The sequence below is a fragment of the Pseudopodoces humilis genome, chromosome 8 (assembly GCF_049639895.1).
Source record: "Pseudopodoces humilis isolate 2021_Gansu_Grassland_sample_001 chromosome 8, ASM4963989v1, whole genome shotgun sequence".
Taxonomy (NCBI): domain Eukaryota; kingdom Metazoa; phylum Chordata; class Aves; order Passeriformes; family Paridae; genus Pseudopodoces; species Pseudopodoces humilis.
Genome location: NC_142207.1, coordinates 33,512,870 through 33,535,230, shown reverse-complemented (window position 1 = coordinate 33,535,230; position 22,361 = coordinate 33,512,870). Strand labels below are relative to the sequence as shown.

Here is a 22,361-nt window from a genome sequence, read left to right as displayed (position 1 = left end):
CTGAGAGGAGGCTGTGGAGGGGGGACAGATGGCAAACTACCATTTTGGAAAGGCCACTTGCAAGTCTGCATCTACACTGCCCACACTGGGCACCTGCTGCATGGAGATTCGCTGCAGGTGAGTTTACAGAACTGATGGATGCCTACAGCCGGTGAAGGACGGTCTCCAGCAGGAGACAGCTCCTCTCAGGAAGATGTTTCAGTACGCCCTCAGGCAGGATGCCACGTAGTATGCAAGCAGCTGTAACATCTGTCAGAGATTTTGGTTTCATATCCTCACTGGAATGAGGAGGGAGCAGACACCCAGGCATGTTGAGGCTTTCTTCAAGGAGGACTGTGGAACATCCATTTCACTCATGTAATCCACAGATATGCTACCAGTCCAGCTGGGACCACCAGCAGCCAGGGCTCTTCTTATGTTGCTAAGATTTAGTATGGATTTGTCTTTTAGACAATGTTGTGGAGCAGAAAATATTATATCCTTTAGTTTTCTCACAGGCAGAAAGACTTGGGGCCATCTATTCAACCACTGATCACAAGTCACTTCAGAGAGATTTTTCTGGGGCTAACTGTGACAGGACTGCCAGGAGGACTACTAGAGATTGCTTTCTCACCATCTTCTCTGTGCTCTCATAGCTGCATTCACACAAGATCCCTCTCTAGATGTGTTCTGAACAGATCTGCTTTAATAGTTTGGGGTTTTTTTAGAGAATGCAGCAGGATCCTTTTCAAAGAAGCCCACTACTCCCAAACAGCCCAGACTGGGAGAGCACAGGAGCAGCTTTCCTCTCAAGCTCAGATTTTCTTCTATTCCCTATTCTGCACGGGCAGGTTACTAAGGACGAATCACAAGCCTCTTACTTGGGCTGAGTGACAGCTGCAGCCTGGATTTCTGGGCTCACCCTGGCACCAAGAGGTGCACCAAAGCCAAAGGGACCATGACCAGCTAGAAAATAATATACTGAAACATAACTCCTTGGCTCCCTGGTGAAGAGAAGAGGCAGGATAATTTTGGAGAACCATCCTTGTCTTCAAGTGATCAGGAAAAACAAATAATGTGAGGAATCAAATAAAAACCTTACGCTGGAAGTTAATACTGAACTGTGCCTGAGGGAAGCAGGGCAGTGAATACTGCTTTGACCTGCAGATGGAAGACCATGATATAGGCTGTGAATTTGGCCTGAAGCAGAAGACTCCACATTATTTTTTGCTGATGCTAGAGCTGCCTCCCTGAATACTAAAACTGTAGTCCATCTCCCTGCCTTGAATGCAAGGCAATGTTTACATGATTGAAATTCACTAAACAAGCAACAGCTGAGTGAAAAAAGATCTGAAAGCAAACATAATTGTGATTCCTTCTTTTATGCTTGTTTCTCACCATATCATGAAATAATTTATTTTTTTTCTTTGACATCTAATTTTATTTATTGTAATAAAGAATGGAGCAGGGTGTTCTCAGGGTATTCACAGTCACCAGCATGTAAATTCTTAGAGCAGCATTTTCCCCCTAAACCCACCCAGGTGGATTCAGCTCCTACAAGGGGCAGTGTCACTGCATTTAGACCGTGACAAGGCACCAAGAGCCCCAAAGCTGCACCTATCACACACTTCAGCAAGCCACAGCTCAAGCACGACATCACATCATCTCAGGCCCATAAGGTGAAAAGAAAGGGAGCTGGGCAGTGTTACAGCAAGGCCTGGATTGAGGAATACAGCTCACAAGGAATTGTTAGCCCAGTGAACGCTACCTGGCAGCACAAATTCCATTGGATAGCTGCACAGGGGCACACTGCCCCACGCCAGCAGCAAGGAGAGCCCCAGCAGCACCGCGTTATTGTTGTACTTAGGAGGAAAAGCACTGCTCAGCCCTGTGAGTTATGGGGACCTAACCTCTTCATGAAGAAGATGTAGCTCAGCCAGCACAGGTGAGATGAAGAGCCCCTGTCCCCCATGCAGGCTGGATCCCACCCCAAGTGAGGAAATACTGCTGGGATGGATCAGGACTCAGCACTTTCTCCTTGGGCTGACCCTCTATCAGCACCTGCAGCAGCTTAGGGCCAAAGCCACGCGGTGCCCATCTGCTCAAGGCTGCTGCAGGGCTCCCCAATCCCACAGGGTCCCCAATCCCACAGGGCAGCCAAATGACCCAAACCCCACACGGACCCCCACCATGGGACTCCTGAAAAGCACAAGGCCACCGGTAAGGGGCCCGAAATCGCACGGGGACAGCCAGAGACAGCTCCCCTCAGCCCCACAGTGTCCCTAAGCCCCACAAGGGACCTCATATTCCAAAGGGCTCCCTAAAGCCCCACCAGCAATGGGCCCCTAAACCCCACCGGGCCAGCCGCAATCGCCTCATCAGCCACATGAAACCCTACATGATGAGCTGCCCTTAACTCCACAGGGCTCTAAATCGGGCAGAGCCCGCAGCCCGGTTCTCCGGCAGGCCCCGCGGGCCCGCAGCCCGCCCCCGGCGGGAAGGGCCGAGCGGCGGCACCGGCGCCTTCCGGGGCGGAGCTGGGGCGGGCCGCGGCCGAGCCCAGCCGAGCCCAGCGGGCTTCAGCGGCAAAATGATGGCGCAGAGAGCACTTCCGAACCCCTACGCGGACTACGACAAATCCTTGGCCACCGGCTACTTCGATGCGGCCGGGCGGGTGAGCGGGGATGGGGAGAGGCGGCTGCGGGCCCCGGCCGTGTATAGCATGTTACAAACGCGGCTCCCCGGCTGCGCGCCCGTAGGGTGTGCTCGCTTTGCTGGTGCCCAGCCGCCTGCAAAACCACGTTTGGTGGGTTTTCTCTCCACAGCTGACCCCCGAGTTCACACAGCGGCTGAATAACAAAATCAGGGAGCTGCTGCAGCAGATGGAGAGGGGCCTCAAGTCGGCCGACCCGCATGACTGCAGCGCGTACACTGGCTGGACAGGTAGGGTCGGATCCCATGGAGCAGGAGCTGCCTGGAGCGGACTTCTGGATCAGATCCTGGCATTCCGTGGGGAGTTGGCCATTGGAATGGTCACTGTAGATCCACGTCAAGAATGGCACGTCTTCTGCATGTTTTAGCCCATTAGAACAAGGGGATGTCTTTCTCTGGAGCCCCCGTTTTTGAAGCAGGTTTCATGCTACAGAGTGAAGACACCAGTGTCATAGGACAGGATTGGGTCTAGTCTTGGTTAATAGTGCTGGCACTTGCCTGAGAGTAGGCATGGGAGCCTTCAGAGGAACAGGCTCCAAACCCAGCCGCGGTGGGGATGATGACAACAAAACCTGTGCTCATGAAGTAGGCAGGTGTACGTGGTAGGTCAGTTACCTACAAGGAGTCCTTGCATCTGGCTGCAGTGAGCTTTATGGCCTCAGATAATGTCTATCTTTTCTGTTTGGGCTGAATTTTATCTGATGACGTTGTCTTATTGTCAGATTGCTCCATTCCTGTTCCCCAGGTAGTGCCACTCCACTTAGTGAGCGCTGGTTTTGCTCCAGTGCCTGTCAGAAGGAGCAGAAATGCTAATGTGAGTATAACAAAGTGTGGAAGCCTTTCTCATACTAACTAGTGTGCAAAGCTTCCAGGAACTTGCCTTTCTCCTATTCTGCATTTTCAACCTGGTTTTCCTTCCTTGGGAGTGCATCCTGCCTTTGCATCCCTGTTTCTCACCACTGGTGCCAGGGAGGACACACCTTTGTCTGTGCCCCATTTTTAGCTGCTGCTGTGTGCTTTGTCATTTCTCCTGCCTTCTGCGCTGTGCCAGGCCCTATGGAGAGAGACCCTAGGGTAGCTGAAATTAATCTCATGCTTGCTGCAAGATTTTTTTTGGTGCTGCTCCTTTTCTTTTGGCAGTATGCTGCAATCTTAAATGGCAGCTTTCTACAGTACTAGCTGGGTGTGGCTAGCTTGTGTGTGGGTGCTGTGGAATTTAAATCCAACAGTTTGCTTAGGAGAGTGGTGTTCACTGTGTTGGTGCTAAAGTAACATTGCAGCTTGATGACAGCAGTGCTAGAAAGGCCTGCTTTGAAATTCTAGTAAGGCAGGCAGGCACTGAGGCACTCAAGAGCAGTTCATAAGAAATGCTAGGATGCCAGTATTAAATTCCAGCGTGGGAGAACATTGATTTCGTCAGCTGCTGTCTTGGCAGCACTCTGCTCCTGCTGCCAGTGAATTTTTGCATTTCTGCTGAGTGCTGGCTGATTTCACCTTGGGAGACATGTTCAGGTTTCCAGTCTGTGTGATCCTGTACTGAAGTCCCCTCTGATGAAAAGCATTGCTTGGGTAAAGGTAGTCTTCAGTCATGATTGCAGGGTCTGCCTCTGGCCAGAAAATTCAGGACACAAAGCAAGAGGAGAGTAGATGTTAGGAGTACTCTCAAAGTCTTTGAGAAGAAGGAAAACACTTTCCCCCATAGGCCATGTTGCCTTTCTTGAGGTGGTCCTAAGGTACTTCATGTTGGAAAATGACTGCAGTTATGAAACAGTGGTTGAGAACTCTGGTAGGATTACAGCTTCTTTTCATTTGGAAGGGAGTTTCTCAAGAGGGATTCTTCTCTTTTATTCCCAGAGATCATTCCTCAATGGCACACAGCCTTCTTGCCTTGGCTAATAGGAAAAAAAATCCATGGATGGATTTCCTGGAAGTCACAGCCAGCATGGTGAAGTTTGCAGATGTTATACTATGACTTTGTCACCCTACCCTCTTTTCCAATTCTAGCTATAGTAATTTATTCAGAGCTGGTTTCCAGAGACAAAATTAATTGGGCCAAGACAGCAGCTTTTTCCTGTAATTGCTTGTGTAGGAAAGGCTTGTTGAGTATCTCCTCATGTGAATCATTGCCCAGCAGTCTGAAATAAACCCTACTCTTGTGGCCGCTAATAAGGGAGATTTGAAATATGGCTCTCTTGGCACAAACTGTGTGAGATGTAACATACTTGAGTGTACTACATTACACTCAGTAATACACAGCATATGCTGGCATTTTTACTTTGGGGCTCATAATACACTTGACAGAGCCCTGTTCCCCCAGCGTGCGCTTGTGCCAGGGCAGCCACGGCTTCTTGGCTTGAGAATTTGGAGCAGAGGGAGGGAAGGATTCAGATTTTCAGCTCAGAGGCAGTGAAAACTCACTTTGGATGAAGATTATCCAGTGTATGGCTGAATGCCCTCATAACATATTTGAATCATCTTATTACATTGTCATTCAGTTCCCCATAGAGATCACGGCCCCATAGGCAGCACCAGGTACATGCCTGAGTACAGACCAGCATCAGCTGTTGTGTTCTGCTTTGGCTTTTCATCAGTTTAGGGAGACTGCTGGAAGAGTTCTTTCCCAACCTGTGTTGACTGAGGAAAGCTGAACTGTGCTAAGCTAATTCTGAGTCGGAAGGAGTTCAGATCCTGGCAGGAGCACAGTGGCCTCATCCATTTTCAGGCAGATTAGCACGAGGATGCTGAGGGATACGTACATGCCTGTTGGTGATAATGCAGAAGGCCTTGCTCCAAAGACTGTCTTGACTGGGAGCACAGCTGATGGAAAGGGAATGGAAGGAAATTCACTCTTGACACCAGCTGACTGCAGAAGCTAGGGTGCTCCTGAGTGCAGTGTCTGCTGGACTGCTGTGTTCTTCCAAGGTGATGAAGTATGTAAGGGAGAGATTCACCTTCCTCCACACTATGGTAGTGCATTTGGAATTTGTTTCCCATGCAAGCATTTCTTTCTCTGTCAGTGTCTTATTCGTGGCTTTCAACACTGGAGGGCCTCTGAAACTGCCCAGTAAGTCCAGCTGGTCTGCCCCATCCACAGCTTTTGGTTGGCCCACTGGCAAGTAAGGACAAGGGGCAGGGTTTAGTTGTCTTTTGAAAGGAAAGCCATGTAAGAATGAAAATCATAAATGAATCAGTTCAGGAAAACTTCAGGAAAAACACTTCATTCACTTTGGTGCAATATGTTTTTCTTAACCTCAGAACCCAGAGAACTTAGGTCCCTTTTAGTCCTGTTCAGAAAAATGGGAATCCTCAGATAATCCCTACAGAACAAGAGAAAGTGAGGCTGCATTTACTGAGAGATAATAGAGTGTCTTGGGTCACTCACATAAACCACGTTCCTGCCAAATGCTTAGCAGGAAGTTTTTGTGAAATTCCTGTCCTTGAAGCAAGTCAGTATTTGACTGGACAAGGCCCAGAGCAGTGGCATGCAAATTTGAGGTTGACCTTCCTTCCAGAGGGTTGGAGCAGATCACCACTGATCCCTGCTAACCTAACCTGTTGTAGGATTTTGTGATGGGGTAAAACATTTTACAGAAGAAGTTCTGTTACCCAGTTTTTAAGGCAGGATAAATGCTTAGGCACCCTGGATAATCACTGCCCCACAGTGCACTAGGAAGATAAGCTGCGGATTGGCTCCCCAGCCAGTTCTGCATGTGGACTTCCAGAGATGTCTCCCTGTTGCATGGAGCATGGCTTTGGCATGCATTTAGGAGTGCAGTGTAGCATCCCATGTGTCTGCACCAGGAAAGATGCTAATTATCATTTGAGCTGGGCAATAAAGCTGAGCCATCCATGCTCTCTTACCCCATGGCTGACTTAATAAAATGGCATCAGGTGTCTCATTAGAAACCATCAGGCTTCATGATTGTGCAGAGGTTTCTGCTTCTTCCCTCTGTGTTTGACATCCTGCTTTGAGGCTGCTGGCTGACTTACTGCCCTGGGTCAGTGCAAGATCTCTGAGATCCTTTAGGACTCTAGATGGTTGGTTTGGAACAGAATATCCTCTTGCAGCAACCTCCTTTCCTTAGTAGAAGCACAGCTCAGCTCCTGCTGGGCAAGGAGGCATGTTCAGAACAGTCCAATGGCATAAATTGCTTGCAAAGCAAACTGCTTGCAGTCCAACAAAAGACCAAGTCTAAACTTGCAGAGAAGTTGAGGCACAGCTCTTCCATCAGAGGATGGTCATATGGATGAGATACTCTTTCTGCCTACTGCAAAGCTTAAGCTCAGAAGCAAAACCTTTCCTGGTATTTCCAGCAGTGCCTGCTCTGTTGAAAGCAATGGTTGCTGAAGTCAGGGCATCAGCACAAGCCAGCAAACAATTCAATTTCTACTACGTACTACCCCACTCAAATCTCTAATGCAAAGTAGCCCTCTGCATCTAGCCCTCTGCACCTACCATGCAGGAAGGTGAGAGGAGAGAGGTGCTGTTCACTGTCCTTCTGAAGGTATTTGACTAAGCAGGCTTTGTGAGACATGCAGAATTGACTTTGGCCTCCTGATTCCCTGCAGTGAGCAAGCATCTTGGGCATCAACACACAGCTCCAGTGTATTAGCTCTCTGCATGCTGGAGGTGGCTGTTTCAGTCCTCAGAGCCCTCTTGGTCTGTCAGTAGCACGTGTTCAGTGCAGCCCTCTGCCATCAAGGACTCTCTGATGAATTCCCCATCTCATTTGGCTCTGCAGCAGGGGCAAGAAGCAAAAAACTTGGACATCTGAGAAACTACAGAGAAGGTCTAGTAGTAAACAATAAATAGAACGAAGCCCAGACATTTTTGGCAGCAGCAGGCCACAGGCAGCCACTGTATGGCAGTTCTGCTTGGAAACAATCAGAGGTCACAAAATTACGTCACATTTCCACTGGGACACCAGACCTCCAGGGCACACAGAAATGGAGCAGATCCACAGCCTACCTAGTTCCATGTGTCTGGTGATGCCATGTTTGCATACCACTTAAAGCCTGCCAGACAAACACCCAGTAAGTCACAAACCTACCCGGTCGGGGTCGGGAGAATATTGGAGAGGGAGTGAGGCAGAGCTGTGGAAGAGCTTCTGCAGAGCAATACTGCCTTAACTGAGCCAAAGTCACCGTGTGGATGCTCTTGTGTCTAGTCTGCACTGCCTCTGAAATGCTCTGCCAGTGTCTTGGCACACAGGTTAATACAGGATATCCCCACCCAGGTGGCTGTGTTTTGTAAGCCTCTTCATGCTTGTGCTTGCCCTCCTCTGCTGCCTTCCCCCCTCTGGGGCTCACAGATGGCAACAGAGCGAGGAGCAAGCTGAAGGCAGCTCTGATTCCACCCTTCTGATCAGTTTGGGAGTAAGGAATTCTTTGAGGAATTGTGTTGATTTGGCATGGCCTGGTTTTTTTTTGGTAGCAGGGGAGGGCCACAGGGTTAGCTTTCATGAGCAGCTGCTAGAAGCTTCTACCATGTTCAGCAGAGCCAGTCTCTCTGTGATGGCTCTGAAGGTGGATACTCTGCTTGCCCAAATACAGAGGTTGGTAACTCCTCTGACATACTTAAGAAGAAAATCAAAACACTGCATGAGCAGCTTTTTCTCCAGGGGTGGGGAGGTGCTGCTGCATGGCCAGCAGCAGAAATACGATGAGCCATTCCCTGACCTGGAACCTAGATGAGATCAACCTCTCAGCACTGCAGAATCTTACAAGGATCTTTGAATTAGTGGAACTTGTTGACAGTGGTACCTACAAGCAGCAGTTTCTCTAATAGTCAGAAAAGAGGAGGAAGTGAGGAGATGTGGGCAAAAACATGGTGGCACCAAGGTCAGTGGAAAGGAAGAGGGGGAGAAGGTGCTCCAAGCGTCAGAGCCGAGATTCCTCTGCAGGAATGAGGAATGAACCTCTGCCATGGTGAGGACCGTGGTGAAGCAGCTGTCCCTCTGTAATGCATGAAGTCCACAGGGGATGCAGAGATCCACTTGCAGCCCGTGGGAAAAGTGCTTGTGCCAGAGTGGGTGGATGCCAGAGTAAGCTGTGATCCAGTGGGAAACCCAAACAGTGAGAGAGCTCCTAATTCCAGAGGCAGACAGAGAGAGGGCCCTTGGTTCCAGACTAGAGCAGCCTATCCTTAAAAGACTGTACCCCGTGGACAAGTGACCCACAGCACATCAGGTTTGGAACAACTGTTTGTCCTTGGGAGGGACCCCATGGCAGAAGGAAAGACTCCTCTCCCTGAGTGAACAGAATGTCTCAAGGAGTGATAAACTGACCAAAAACCCCCACACTATCTCCCTGTGCTGTCAGTGGGAAGGAGGGAGAGGTTGGGAAAAAAAAAGGTGTTTTAAAGGCTTATTTTACTTCTCATTATCTGACTCTGTTAATAATAAATTTACTTTATACCTTTTAAATTTGAACCTGTTTTGCCCTCATAGTGTTTTTTTCTCCCAGTCCTTATCTCAACACATGAACCCTTCATAATTTTTTTTCCCCTTCTCCTCTGCCCAAGTCTAACAGAAGAGGGTGAGCAACTTTCATGGGTACCTGGCATATTGCCAGTATTAAACAACAACAGGGATTAATTAAGAAAACTGGATTTAGATGCAGTTTATAGACTTTTCAGTTTTAAACAAAAAGGAAAAGTGAATGTTTTGGGAAAGCAACTTCATCCTTTAGTACAGGTCAGTGGTTTTTTGGAGTCTTTCCAAAGATGCTTGGTTCTGGGAGGAATGGGGGTGACAAATGTTTTAAAAGAGGAGAGGTGAAGAAACCAGAGGAAAACAATGCTGAGATTTACTTTCTAAGAATCCAGTCCTTGCAGTGGTCTTGGCAGGGTACTTATGTGCATAATTAGGGTGGTATGATGCCAGTGGGAATAGAAACTACTTAAAAAGCTAGAAGTTGTATATTAAAGCAGGTAAGTCAAAAGTGCACGTTGTGCTCAGGCAGTTACCAGGCTAATAAGAGTCTAGAAGATGTGCTAGGTACTAAATATATGAAGGAGAGTCACTTGACATTCTCTAGCTGGAAAAGGAGGGTTCCCCTTTAAAAAAAGAGCTTTATATCTACATCCTTATAGACTTGAGTGATGGCACTGTACACCTGAGCTCTCTCTAGAACTGCTAGCACTGAATTGCTTAAAGAGAGGACAAGGTTATTAGCTTCAGCAGGAAATGAAAGTTTATATATAATGTACATGTGGAATTGAATTGTCTGCAACATGAAGTTTTGGAGATTACCCATGCAAAATGAGAAAATTATCCAAGTTTGAAATTGTCCTCAGTACCTTGGACTGTAATTTTGCAGCACACTTGCCCTCTTGACCTTAACACATCAAAATCTGCAGAGATTGGCTCTATTAATTTAGACTTAATGCAGGACCTGAGTCTTCTTAGAAATGATTATTGTTAAGGGGAGAAATAAGCTCTTCTCAAAGTCATGTAGGCCAGTAGCTTTCTTAAGTGCAGGTTTGAGGATGGCTCCCAGATCAGAAGGAGGGTTCAGTTGTGACAGACCTCTCAGGCATAGACTTACTGAGAACTCCTCATTTACCTACTAAAAGCATCAAGAGCTGGGTGAAGACAAGGCAGACAGAGGCAAAGGACAGCAATTGATGTGACTGCTCAGTAGAAGAATTGTTTTTGTAGCTGGCCAGTCCTTTGGAAATCCATGCAGCCTTTTCTAGTATTCCAGGCAGCTGTTTGTGTTTCAGACAAGGGCTGATGTCATGACAGATGTGCTGCAGAGGAGAACTGGGCCGTCCCCTTTTTCCTAGGATGAACCAGCCCTTGCTCTAGGGCTTGGGACTTGCTCAACAACAGGAGATGATGTCCAGGGAACTGTAACAACCTTGCTGGTGCTTCCCAGTGGAAAGGAATTTTAAAAAAATAAAGAAAGAAATAATAATTAAAAAAAAAGTCAAGTAGGATGTCTGGATGTCTTAAGGGTGCTGTTTCTTGGTGCTGATGCTGTGTCACTTTTTTTATAAATCAAATCCAAGCTAAGTGACCCAACTGCTTACCCACTAATGATGGAGAAAAAACAGAGAAGGTGACAACTGAGTTTGCTCTGTCACAAGTACTATCTGCCCAAAGATGATATTTTTTCCCCTTCACTGTTGAGCAGAAGTCACAGGTACAGTGTATGGGTTAGGTGGGTTTGTCTAGGTCTCATCTTTTGCTCCTTGCTACTAAAATTTTATGTAATTGTAGATAAAATTTTATGCAATTCCGTGCTGCTCTCCAGGCCTTCCTGGGTCAGACCCTGCTGTTGTCATGACCTGCCATCCATTCACAAGCAGCATCGAGTTACAAGGAGATGACAAAGCAGGAAAGGAAGCTGTGGGTTATGTCCCTGAGAAGCCTGCCTGTAAGGCTTATGCCCTAGATGAGCGCCAGGCCAGACATTTAGGTCCATTAAAGTAACAGAGCAAACATTTCTAGTGGATGCAACCTTTATGTTCCTTCTGCAGGCATTGCTTTGCTGTATTTGCACCTGTATGATGTCTATGGAGACCCAGCCTACCTTGAGGTGGCCCATGATTACGTGAAGAAGAGCCTGAGATGCATGACCAAGCGATCCATCACTTTCTTGTGTGGTGATGCCGGGCCCCTGGCAGTGGCTGCTGTCATCTACCACAAGCTGCAGAACCAGAAGCAGGCAGAGGACTGCATCATCCGGTAAAACACTTACTTATGTCTGTGACCTGACCTTCCTCTTGCTCACAGAGCTGGTCTGGGCTTGTGTGAGGCACTCTCTGACTTATGTGAATACATTTTGTTGCAGTCTCGTATGAGAAACAACCCAATAACTCAGCAAGGCAGCAAAAACTTTTCCTGCCCTGGTGGAAGAGGTGGTTTAGGGACAAACACGTTTGCATGGCAGGCTGGGGAGCAAAGATATTGTTCAGCTGGTGTTGCCATCTTAAAAATAATTCTGATAAACACAGGAAGAATAAAAGTGCCAAAATTAAAAACAAAACAAAAAAACCACAGAAGGTGGGGTTTGGTGTTTTTTGAGAACATTTTAATTTAGCTTTACAGTCATTTTGATGAAAAGGAAAAATGTGGTAAGATTATTAGATTTAATTTTGGTACTTGCTTCCCCTTGTTCTTTATTAGTTGTCTTTGACTTAAACCTAAGATTGACAGCATCCCTTTCAACTGCAGAATGCAGCTGGTTATGATTCATTTATTTCTATTTCCTGCCTTTCCTCGACTGTTTTCACATGTATTTTTTTGGGGTACTTAAGACAAGAAAAGGACAAACAAGCAGTCATAAATCAGCATGTGCAGAGGAAGGAAAATAGTTAAGGAGATGCAGTTGCAAGCATTTCTCAGTTAAGGGAGATGGATTTTAAGAAGGTGAGAAACAGCCCTGTGGAGAGTTTCCATTTATACATGATTAGCAGAAAGAAAGACAAAACCCCTGACATTTCAGAACTCTGACTGCCCTTATACAGCCATGAGCAAGTGATGTGTAATAGCAATTTTAAAAAGCTGCAGGTGGGAATCAGAAGTGTCTGTGTTGTTTGGGCACCAAGTTCCCACTCCCTTTACTAAGAATAGCTTCTGGTTTATGTAGATACAATCAGTCTGAGGACAGAACTCTTTCTTTATTCTGATAATAATCTAGACAAAGTGGCAAATCTCACTATGATTAACATATTTTCTAATAAAAAAGGGAATTGATCTGACAAACAGCACTGGTCAGTTGTGGTCAGTGCATAAGTCCCAGGTTGTAAAAACAGTCCCTAATTCATGTTTTCTTGCTGAGATCCCCCCTCCCCATAACCCTCTTGTTCTGCCTATGCTTTGGTGGCAGAATGGAATCTTGTGATTAATTTTGCACTGCCATCTAATGGTGTAATAAAGTCAGACCACTGGAAATTGGTTTCTTCATACATCTGCAAGGAGGAAAACAGGAAAATGTGGCTTTCTCAAATGAACTGTTACGCTGTCCTTACTCTGCCCTCAATTCCCAGAGCAGTTAGCCTGACCATGCTCCTTTAAAATGGAGTATTTCTTTGAGAAGTAGCTGCCTTTAATGGTTTTTGAGTATGCTGTTCAGTTACAGAGCATTTGCTGAGCTGTACAGTGCAAGTGCATAGAAAGAGCAATTTTATCAAAGCTGTGGAGAAGAAGGGCCTCTGCATTTTGTCCTCTGTCTTCTAAAGCATGTCATCTTTATAGAGCCAGTGGAGAGAATACATCAGCCAGGTTTTACCTGCAGTGGAAGAGACAGAAGCTTGCTTTTTCCTAAGTGAATTCATGACCAAAAAATGTGTTTTTATGCTCTAGAGAGACTGATGTTTCAGGGCAGCCTATTTTCCAAGAGTCTGTGAAAATCTGAGCCATGTTCTAGGAGCCCTCTTTGTCCTGTCGATTCCCACCAATTCAGAAGGTCAAAGTTTTGCTTTCAGAGACAATGATGTAAAAAATCCCATTTTTCTCTGCAGCTGCCTTGATTTCCCTCTGTCCAGAAACTGCTGGTTGTTGGCAGTTGAGGTAATAGGCTGATAATGTGAATAGGAGTGGCTCTTCCTTTCAGAGACCACAATTTACCCCACACACCTGAGAAACACATTCTGCATGCAATCAGTCCAGCAGCATCCCAGGCATCTCTTTTGGAATGCATGACATTCCAAAAACAGCAGAAGCTCCTGGTAAGCTTCCTCCCCTGATGATCCTGCTTGAAAAGAAGTTAGAGGTAAAGCAGTAATGCACAAAGAACAAGAACAGTAGGTCCAGTTGCTCCAGATTTTCCCATGAAAAGAAGATATCACATCCAGAACTGAGAAAATCCCTGCTGCTGGTATTGCAGTTCATGCATCCATCCATTCCTTGCATTTCACCTGACATTTTCTGACACCTCAGAGCTGAACAACATCACCAGCCAGCTTCTCTTATGGCCAGCCTGCTGCAAGACAGAGTCTGTCTGTCCAGACATCTACTTGGAAACCCTCTTAATCTGCCTTCCTTGGACTTTGAGACAGGTGCCATGAGGAGGCAGCAGGCCTTTCCTTTCATCTCCTGCAGGTGAAAACCCATGCCTTGGGTGTAAAGTCTGTCTCTTGGGTTTGACCTGTGAGAAAGAAACCTCCTCCATGGAGCAGTCCACATGTCAAGTGGTACAAGAGCCAATCCACCTTGAGAAACTGCTCCCTCCCTTCTCATTCCTCCTTCAAAATCCCCTCTCCCTTGGGGTCCAGTGCCAAGGGGAAGTTTCCTGCCATGAGAAGTCACAGCCCAGCTGTGACATCCTCTCTACTTGAGGCGTTTGATTGCTTCTTTACTTTTCAACACATTGCTTCAAAGTTCCTGGAGCCCAGGGAGCAAAGGCTGCCAGGGCACCTTTTCTGTTCTTCTTCAGGGAAGCTCAGTGTACACAGAGCTTTTCCTGGCTGGTTTCACAGCAGGAAACAGCCAAGAAACAGCCTTAAAGCCACTTATTTTAAAAGTGATGGCACTTTCCAGACTGCTGTCTTAAAGGTGAACAGAAAAATAAAGCCAAATCCAATCACACTGCTACCTGCTGCCCTGACAGGGAAGGACATCCAGTCTTTCTGGAAGTGTGATGAGAGGTAAAACAGAGGAAAAACTGCATCAAGAGTGAATTGGGCTACAAAGCATTAGTGTGAAGTGCTATCAGTCTTTGTTAGCACTACAGGAACATCACCATTCATAATAGACAAGTGGCAAGGAAAACACTTGACTGCAGCAGACACCATGCTGCACTTGTGGGCTAAAGCCTGGTGCCAGGCAAGCTCAGACAGCCACAGCACTCCCACTTTGCCAAGCTGCCCTCACTGCTGCTCAGTTCTCCCTAGAGGCTATTTCTTCCATGTGCCACTGCAGCTTGATGTTAAACAACATGTGTAGCTCCACCTCTAACTTAGATTTCTAGCTCAGGGAGACACCTCTTTCTCACCTGACAGCATTTCCCAGGCCATTTGCAGGCATGGAGAGGAGGGGGCTTTTCTATCAGGACTTTTGAGCATTAGGGGCGAGATTTTTCCACATACCATTGGCACTGGTTTGACTTTCTAGTATTCCTTAAGCAGCCAAATGAAAAGGAGATCCATTTAATTTGAAGGTAGTGATTTTTGGCAGTGTCTGCCTTGCCAATAACATGACAAGGAGATAATGGTGGGCAGCCTTTCCTGAGCAGTCAGCAGCTTTATGCTGACCATTTCTTTTAGCCCAGGTTTCCCCCTCAAGCAGCAATACCACACCTCATGTAGATGGAAAGCTGAGAGCCAGAGCCTGGCCTGACAACTCCTAGGGCACAGGCAGCATGAAGGAACAAACCCTGGGTTTGAGCTGCAGCCTTAGTGCTTGTTTATGTGGCACTGAGTGTCCTCTCATCTCCCCCATGTGGATTTTTCATTGTAGTTTGCTCCACCTGCACAAGACTGACCCACGAGTGCCAGATGAGCTCCTCTATGGGCGCATGGGCTACCTCTCTGCACTGCTGTTTGTCAATAAGCACTTTGGAGAGGAAAAGATCCCTCAGAGTCATATTCAGCAGGTAGGGTGCCTTTTGCTGATTTGTTACCTGTCTCTTCCCATGCAATTCATCTTGGGGTGGGTAAAAATCAATGCTAGATATAAAGAACTCTGGCAATAAGGGAGAAACCACATCATGGTATGCCTGCTTTTCTTACAAGGGATAAAGCACCACACGTCCCCACTGTCCATGCAAATCCATAGGCATGTAAAATGTGTGCTGGACTGGCACACATTTCATTCCATCCTCTGCTTGGGCAGGAAAGCAAATCTTTCTCAGTGTCACAATACTCACTGTGCTGTGTCCAAGACAGCAACATTTCCATCATCCACGTTTGTTCCCATTGTTCACAGGTCTGCGAAGCAGTTGTAGCCTCAGGAGAGACATTATCCAAAAGGAGGAACTTCACAGCAAAGAGCCCACTGATGTATGAGTGGTACCAGGAGTACTATGTGGGAGCAGCCCATGGTTTGGCTGGAATTTACTACTATCTCATGCAGGTAAGAGATGGGAGGAGCTCTTAGCAGCTGTTCCACATTTCTTTGAATAAGGAACAGCATTTGAATTGGCTCTTGGTAATGTCAAACTGGGAAATATGCCTTGTCTGATGGACTTACCCATGTGCTTATCAGGCATTTCCAATTGTGAAGGTTTTCTTCAAATCTGAGATTGAATCTCCAGCCTTGGAGGTCTGTGGAGAAACGTGACCTGTGTGAACCAGCAGTGTCACATAATGGAGGCCTGTAGCTCAGCTGGGTCTGAGTTTCCCCCTCATGTTAATTGCTTCTAAAGTATTCACATTTGTTGGTATCTGCTGGCTCCCTGTGTTTTCTGAGGTGGTTACTTGGGGCAGTGTCAGAACATTTGAGTGAGAGTCTCTGAGAGAAAAGAAAAGCATGGTGGAAGAAATTGTGCTCATAGTAGGAAAGTGGGAAATGCCTTAATATCCAAAGCAGAACCTGCTTCTAAACGTGAAAGAGGTTGGTCTTTGATAAAGGAACCGAGTTCTGTAGTGCCTGAAGCAGGCAGAGCAAGACAAGAGGCTGGGAGATGCAGTACCCCTTTGCTTTGATGCTTTCTCACTATTTTGCACAACTCACTGGAGCTCTGTCAATATTCCCTATTCTGGCTCTGAAAAAAATGAGGGTGATAATTCCCCTATGTGGGTCCCTTCCTGCATGTATTTACAGTACTTAAACACTTAGAAAAATAGCAGCAATAAATAACACTGAATTTTTAAAGCATTAAGAGCACACATGAGCAATGTAAAATATTTTGGTCTAGAAATAGTCTGTTACCTTTTGTTAGATACAACTCTCAGAGCAAGTGGAAAAGGAAGCCACCAGGTTTCAAGCATTTGAGCTTTCCTTCAGGACTGTCAAAGTTTAAAGCCCATATAGAAGATCAGTAGAGGTCCTGTGAATACAACTCTTCTTTGGGTCAGAGAGGAAGAGATGGTGATTTTTAAGCAGAAGATTTGGCAAGAGGGGGATGCAAGGAGCACAGAATAACTAGCTAGCAGCAGGGGAGACCTAAATCTGCTGTGAGCCTAAATTTGTACCAAGTCCCTGAGCTTGTTCCCAAGTGGCTGTTTTAATAATTCTAAGTCTCCCCATAAAATACTACATGGGCTTTCTGCTTCTGTGCTATATGAAGTACAGGGAGCCTGGAACAGCCAAGCATGATGCACAAAAAGCCTTGGGAGAAGCAAGCATGTGAAATATGGAGAGGAGAACATCTTTTATCTCAAATGGTTTTACAGCACAAGTATTGATTTTTAATTTTCCAGTTACCAACCTGGGAACAATGTGATCCTTAGATGAGAGTGCTCATTGCAGTCTGCCATGGGAAATTAGAACTGCACAGATTTCATGTGGGGCAGTGTCATTGGGAGAGGTCAGCAGTGAAGTCAACCTCTTGAAATTACCCAGCAGCATCTGTGAAGACACAGAATTGCAGGCTGCCAGCTGGGCTGGCCCAGCAGCTAAGGGCTGAGATGCTCTAGATGCTAGGAATCACCCTTAATACTGATTTTAGACTGTTATGTCCTTACTTCAGCTCTGGGTACCTGAAGCTATTCCTGCTCATCTTTAGGAAAAGCAGCAGCAAGCCTTGCTTAGAGGACCAGGTGACATGCTAGGAACAGTCTCTGTTTCTAGGATGCAAGGGTAGGACTGTAAATCCCTGCCAAAAGGCAGGGCAGTCAGGGACTGAGTGAGTAATTGTTTAGTGTGAAAGCCCAAACCAAAGAAATGACTTAACTTAGAAGGAGCAAGAGGGAATGTAGCCATAGTTGACTTTGTTTCCACCTTTCAGGCAGACCTTGGGTCTCTTAGGGACAGACAGAATGGTAATTCTCCCTGATTTAAATGTTTTCTCTCTCATAGCCTGGCTTTGGAGTGAGCCAAGTAAAGCTGCACAACACAGTCAAGCCCAGTGTGGACTATGTCTGCCAGCTCAAGTTCCTATCCGGGAATTACCCTCCATGTATCGGTGACACCAGAGACCTGCTCGTCCACTGGTGCCATGGAGCACCAGGTGTAATCTACATGCTTATCCAGGCATACAAGGTACCAGAAACCTTGCAAACACCCCTCAGAAACCCCTACATGTGAAACTTCCTCCGGAGAATATGCTGGGAGACCACCCCTCACCTGGAAATAGGATGGCTTGTTACAGTGAAATCGCCCCACAGGAACCACTGACTGATACAGAAATTAAGTCTTGTCAAAAAAACATTTCTGAAAATATCCATTAATGCTAGATGTAAAATATGAAGTTGTGTGGACTGCCCTGTTGCAGGTGATGGATGGTGACAGCTAGTTGTGTGTCACTCATGATGTTAAAAATATCTTCCTTAAAAAGTAAACAGCAAAGTCACTTCAGCAGGACACCCAAGCGTCTGCATCCCACAGGGATGCTCTTTGTTTGGAGGCCACTGCCTCAGCAAGGAGAGCTGTTTCTTGTCTCTACAGGTCTTTGGGGAGCAGCAGTACCTGAATGATGCCCTGCAGTGTGCAGAAGTGATCTGGCAGTATGGGTTACTGAAAAAAGGCTACGGGTTGTGCCATGGCACAGCTGGCAACGCTTATGCCTTCCTGGCACTGTACAACCTCACTCAGAACATGAAATACCTCTACAGGGCGTGCAAGGTAAGAGTGTCTGTGAGGCAGCAGAGAGGCTTACTCACTTCTGCCTTCTCCATCACTGCCCTTGCCTTTGAAATCCAGTTTCTAGTGGGGCAGACATGCAGCTAGATCTGACCAGCTGCACCAGAGTAATCCTTCAACAGTGCAGTCACTGTGACAGCCTGTGCAGAAGGGATTTCCCTCAGAAGCCTTGCTCTGCAGAGGGTAATGTGAGGACAAGGGATAGTATTTTCTTTCCAAGATTTGCCTTTAACCAAATTTGAACACTTTTTGTACCTCTTTTCTCAGTTTGCAGAGTGGTGTTTAAGCTATGGGCAGCATGGGTGCCGGACTCCAGACACACCATTCTCTCTCTTTGAAGGTAATCTCAGTCTCTAGCTTTGTGTTTTGCTCCTGGATCTAAGCTCTTCCAGCACCAAGGAAAACCAAATACTGCTCCACTGGAGTCTTTGCAAAACTCAGTGTAGAGGACAGAAAGGAAATTGTACCCACTGGGTTTTTCTACCCTTTTGTCTTGGTTTGAAAAGACAGGTGTATGCTAAGGAAGCTAGAAACCTCCCTTGAAATGGAAAAATGTAAACACCCAAATTGTTATAATCTTGAAATCAAGGTGCTTTTAGGCAAAGATATGGGAATAGGAATAATGGTTCTTTACTAGGAAAATTAAAATAAAAATGCAGTAGTACAAAAAATAAAACCAACAAAAAAGCAACCCACTGACAAAGAGTACAACCTGACACCCTGTTGGCCAGAGTGTTGGTAGCAGTCTGATTAAATAGTGGCTGCAGTCCTCCTGCAGTGACAGATGAGCTTCCTTTGAAGCAGTGATGCCGTAGAAGGGTGGAGTTTTCCTCTGAAGGTCCAATGGTGCAAATGGGTCCAGTCTCTCTCCTCTGGGAATTGAGTGGAGAAAAGCTGCTGTGGTGTTCTGAGTCTCCAAACATACACAGGTTTAGATGCTTGGCTCTTCCCCCTGGGTGAAGCATCTCACACTGGGATGATGTAATTTTATCAGTCCTGCAGTGAGACTCAATGGCCCATGAACAAAGAGATCACCCTGGAGGGAGGATGGGTCATGGAAGAGATAAAGAGCACTGCCAAAACTGGTTTTAACAGATGGGAATATAATACTTACTTTCGGTTACATCTTGCACTGCAACCCAAGACACTTTTCCCAGAAGCAGTCTCCCTGTAGCACAGGTTAATGTTTTAGCTGGAGCATCTTGTCCTCTTAGGAGAAGAGGAAAAAAATCCAACACAGATTTTGCATACAGATCTCAAGGGGAATTCTTTCATGGCTACAGGCCTCCTTTTGTTATTTGTAACCTGGCTTCTCAGACAGTCTCTTTTCTGTAGATTTTGAAGGATTGAAATCCTTCCTAAGTGTTCCAGTTTGATTCTAAAGGTGAGGAACAAATGGGGCTACTTTTATGGGCCTTGTTGGTTCCTATGGCACTTTGTGCCTCCTGCTAACAGCTCCCCAAAAATCTGCTGTTTGCTGAAGGAGCCAGCCCCCCAGCTAACCTAAATCTGCCCAAGCTGCTTCAAGCCAAGGCACAACAGAAGTTGAACCAGTGAGGACCTTGGGCAGCAGTGTCACAAGGACCAGAGTTTGACAGAACTGCCCAGTGTTGAACTTGTGGATCAGTAAAGCAGAAGGGAGGGAGCTGGAGCTGTGCTTTGCCAGGTGCTTTTCAACATTTGATAAACTGCAAAATGCTTTTCCCCACTGAAGTACCAAAGTTGCTGGGGAAACCTCAGGAAATGGTATGGGCTCAGACCCTGAAAATTATTTAAGACCTTTTCTTCTGTCTTCATAACTCATTTACTTCCTGGATAACTGAAAAAAATGGTGCCCAAAGGGAATTTCTCTGAAGCACAGTGTTTTTTCATCCTTAGGAATGGCTGGAACGATTTACTTTCTTGCTGACCTGCTGGTGCCTACCAAGGCCAGGTTCCCTGCATTTGAACTCTGAACCTGAATCCTGCTTGGCAGTTTTCTGCCTGTATCCTTCTGCACTTGGAAACGCAGTTCAAGGCTGCTTTCTCCTTTTCCCAGGCTCATCATTGTTCACCTAACTGAATGTAAATCCATCCTCCTGAGTTCTCTAACGTTTCTAGTTGTCTCATTACATTGTTTAGTTTAAAAGACAGAATGCAGATTTTTCTGTTGTCCCTTAAAAACTCAGGGCTGCAGGTGGGAGCAGGGAGAACTGTACAGTGTTTTGTTGGCTACAGAGTTTTGCTATTTCCTGTATCCCATTTCCTGGGAAGAAGTTTTTTATTGAATGTGACCTGGGCTATTTAACTTCTTTTTGTGCTAACAAATAGAATTGTTGCAGGAATTTAGCTGCCTTTGGAGAACAACTGATGGAAAGCTGAGACTGTTGCCCTGGAAGTTGTTTTCAAGTGTTTTCTTTCTGAGCACCCAGAGAGCAGATGGTTCAGTATCTGGGCTGTGCCACGTGAAGCGAATGTGATGGACTGTGGAGTCTGAGATACATTTGTAATATCTTACTGCAGCTGGCAAAGCTGGAACTGACATGCCAAAGGCTTGTCCTGAGTTTGCACCTACCTGCCCTAAAGGCAAAAGCTATGGATAGCTCTTCTGTGCATTTGTTCCAGTGACAGACAAGGAATCCACTGCCATCTTACATTAAACCTTGCTAGTCCATTGGTCATCCAGTGGCAACCTCCAGTCCAAAAGTGAGCTAAGCATGCTTGCTTTTGTGGTGTTTTGTTAGCTTTGAGAGCTTATTTTGCAGTCTTTATTTAAATTTGTGTATTAGGTGGTGCCAGGTGCCCACCAGCAGCAACAAGGGAAAAGGAATGTATGCCACTGAGTTCTGAGATTATTTAACCTATTAGCTGTATAGATGTTCTTTACATGTTTTCTTTTATAAGCTTTCCCAAACCTATATAATTTGAGTTACTTGTTTGCCTTGCTACTGTTTACTGTAATTTGATTTGCAACCACTCATCTACCCAGCTGGAAAATCTGTCCTAGGTTAGCTGGCTGCTCTGTGTCAGGCAGATCAGCTACTTGCAGGGAGTAAATTGCTTTTCCATCCTTAGCTGATGCCTCACCAGTTCGCAGAAATCTGGGACTTGACTCTGTAACTCACTTTGTTAGCACTGAGCATGAGCTAAAACACTGAGCTCAAGGAAGTTTACAGATGCAGGCACACTGCTTCATGCTGTTTGAGGGTAGCTCCTCAGCCTGCACCAACGTGGACATGGGTTTTGATCTTTGAAGCTGCTGAGTGCCTCAGGTCCCATAAGGGCAGGGGAGAAGCAGCAGGGCAGCACAGCCACTCTCCTGGACTAGCAGTGGCGAAGCAGGACCACCAAACCTGGCCCAGTTACACTCACACGTGCCTGAATGCAGGGCAGCTGAGCCCCAGGGGCATGGGGAGCCCTCTGAGAACTGCCTGGATAGGCAAGGAGCAGAAACCAGCCCTGGAAGGCTGACTTGTTTCCTCAAAGCCCATGCTCCAGTACTGCCATCATAGGTTTCTGAAAGTCCATCAAAAGACAGCCTGAATTGCAGAAAATTCATCATGAATTCAGAAAATTCATCTCCTTGAGGGTGGGCATCCCTGTCAGAAGCCTCAGGCTCACGTGGACACAGCAGCAGGCATCCCCTATCATTCACAGGACCTAAGCAGCACAGACTGGGGAGCAGAGAGGAGTTGACTAATCCAACAGTGCTTGAAGTTGCCTCCCAGCTTGGCTGGTGTGCTGGCAGTGCAGGCACGCTGCTCTGAGCCTGGGTTTCTCCTGGGCACCACTTCTGTAAAAGAGAGCTTTGTGCAGCCTGGCTCATGGTTAATGTCCCAGGGTTTGTGCTGGGATCACTGATCAGGGGAGCATCAGGGCCATGTGTACAACTGCCGAGTGGAGCACTGTCTAATAAAAATGCTGAAACAACCTAACTTTGGGTTATTTCTACCCCCTGCTTTGTCACCAGGATTTATATCTGAAGAGATCAACATATGT

At 46.4% G+C, this 22,361-nt stretch overlaps 1 protein-coding gene across 1 annotated transcript; it reads left to right on the top strand.

Annotated features, from left to right (window-relative positions):
• The first annotated feature begins 2,522 nt into the window (after positions 1 to 2,522).
• Positions 2,523 to 22,292, top strand: LANCL1 (LanC like glutathione S-transferase 1). Its single transcript, XM_005528889.3, has 9 exons — positions 2,523 to 2,653; positions 2,805 to 2,922; positions 11,177 to 11,384; positions 15,099 to 15,234; positions 15,567 to 15,713; positions 17,601 to 17,783; positions 18,189 to 18,365; positions 18,651 to 18,723; positions 20,262 to 22,292. Exons 1-9 carry the CDS (start codon positions 2,570 to 2,572, stop codon positions 20,336 to 20,338), a joined length of 1,203 nt encoding a protein of 400 aa, XP_005528946.1. The 5' UTR covers positions 2,523 to 2,569; the 3' UTR covers positions 20,339 to 22,292.
• Positions 22,293 to 22,361: the final 69 nt, after the last annotated feature.

Excerpts from the sequence above, each read along its gene's own strand:
- LANCL1 (XM_005528889.3), top strand. The coding sequence starts at position 2,570 with ATGATGGCGCAGAGAGCACTTCCGAACCCCTACGCGGACTACGACAAA. Across the intron at positions 11,385-15,098 it reads GCAGAGGACTGCATCATCCG|TTTGCTCCACCTGCACAAGA; the intron begins GTAAAACACTTA and ends TTTTCATTGTAG. Across the intron at positions 18,724-20,261 it reads ACCATTCTCTCTCTTTGAAG|GAATGGCTGGAACGATTTAC; the intron begins GTAATCTCAGTC and ends TTTCATCCTTAG.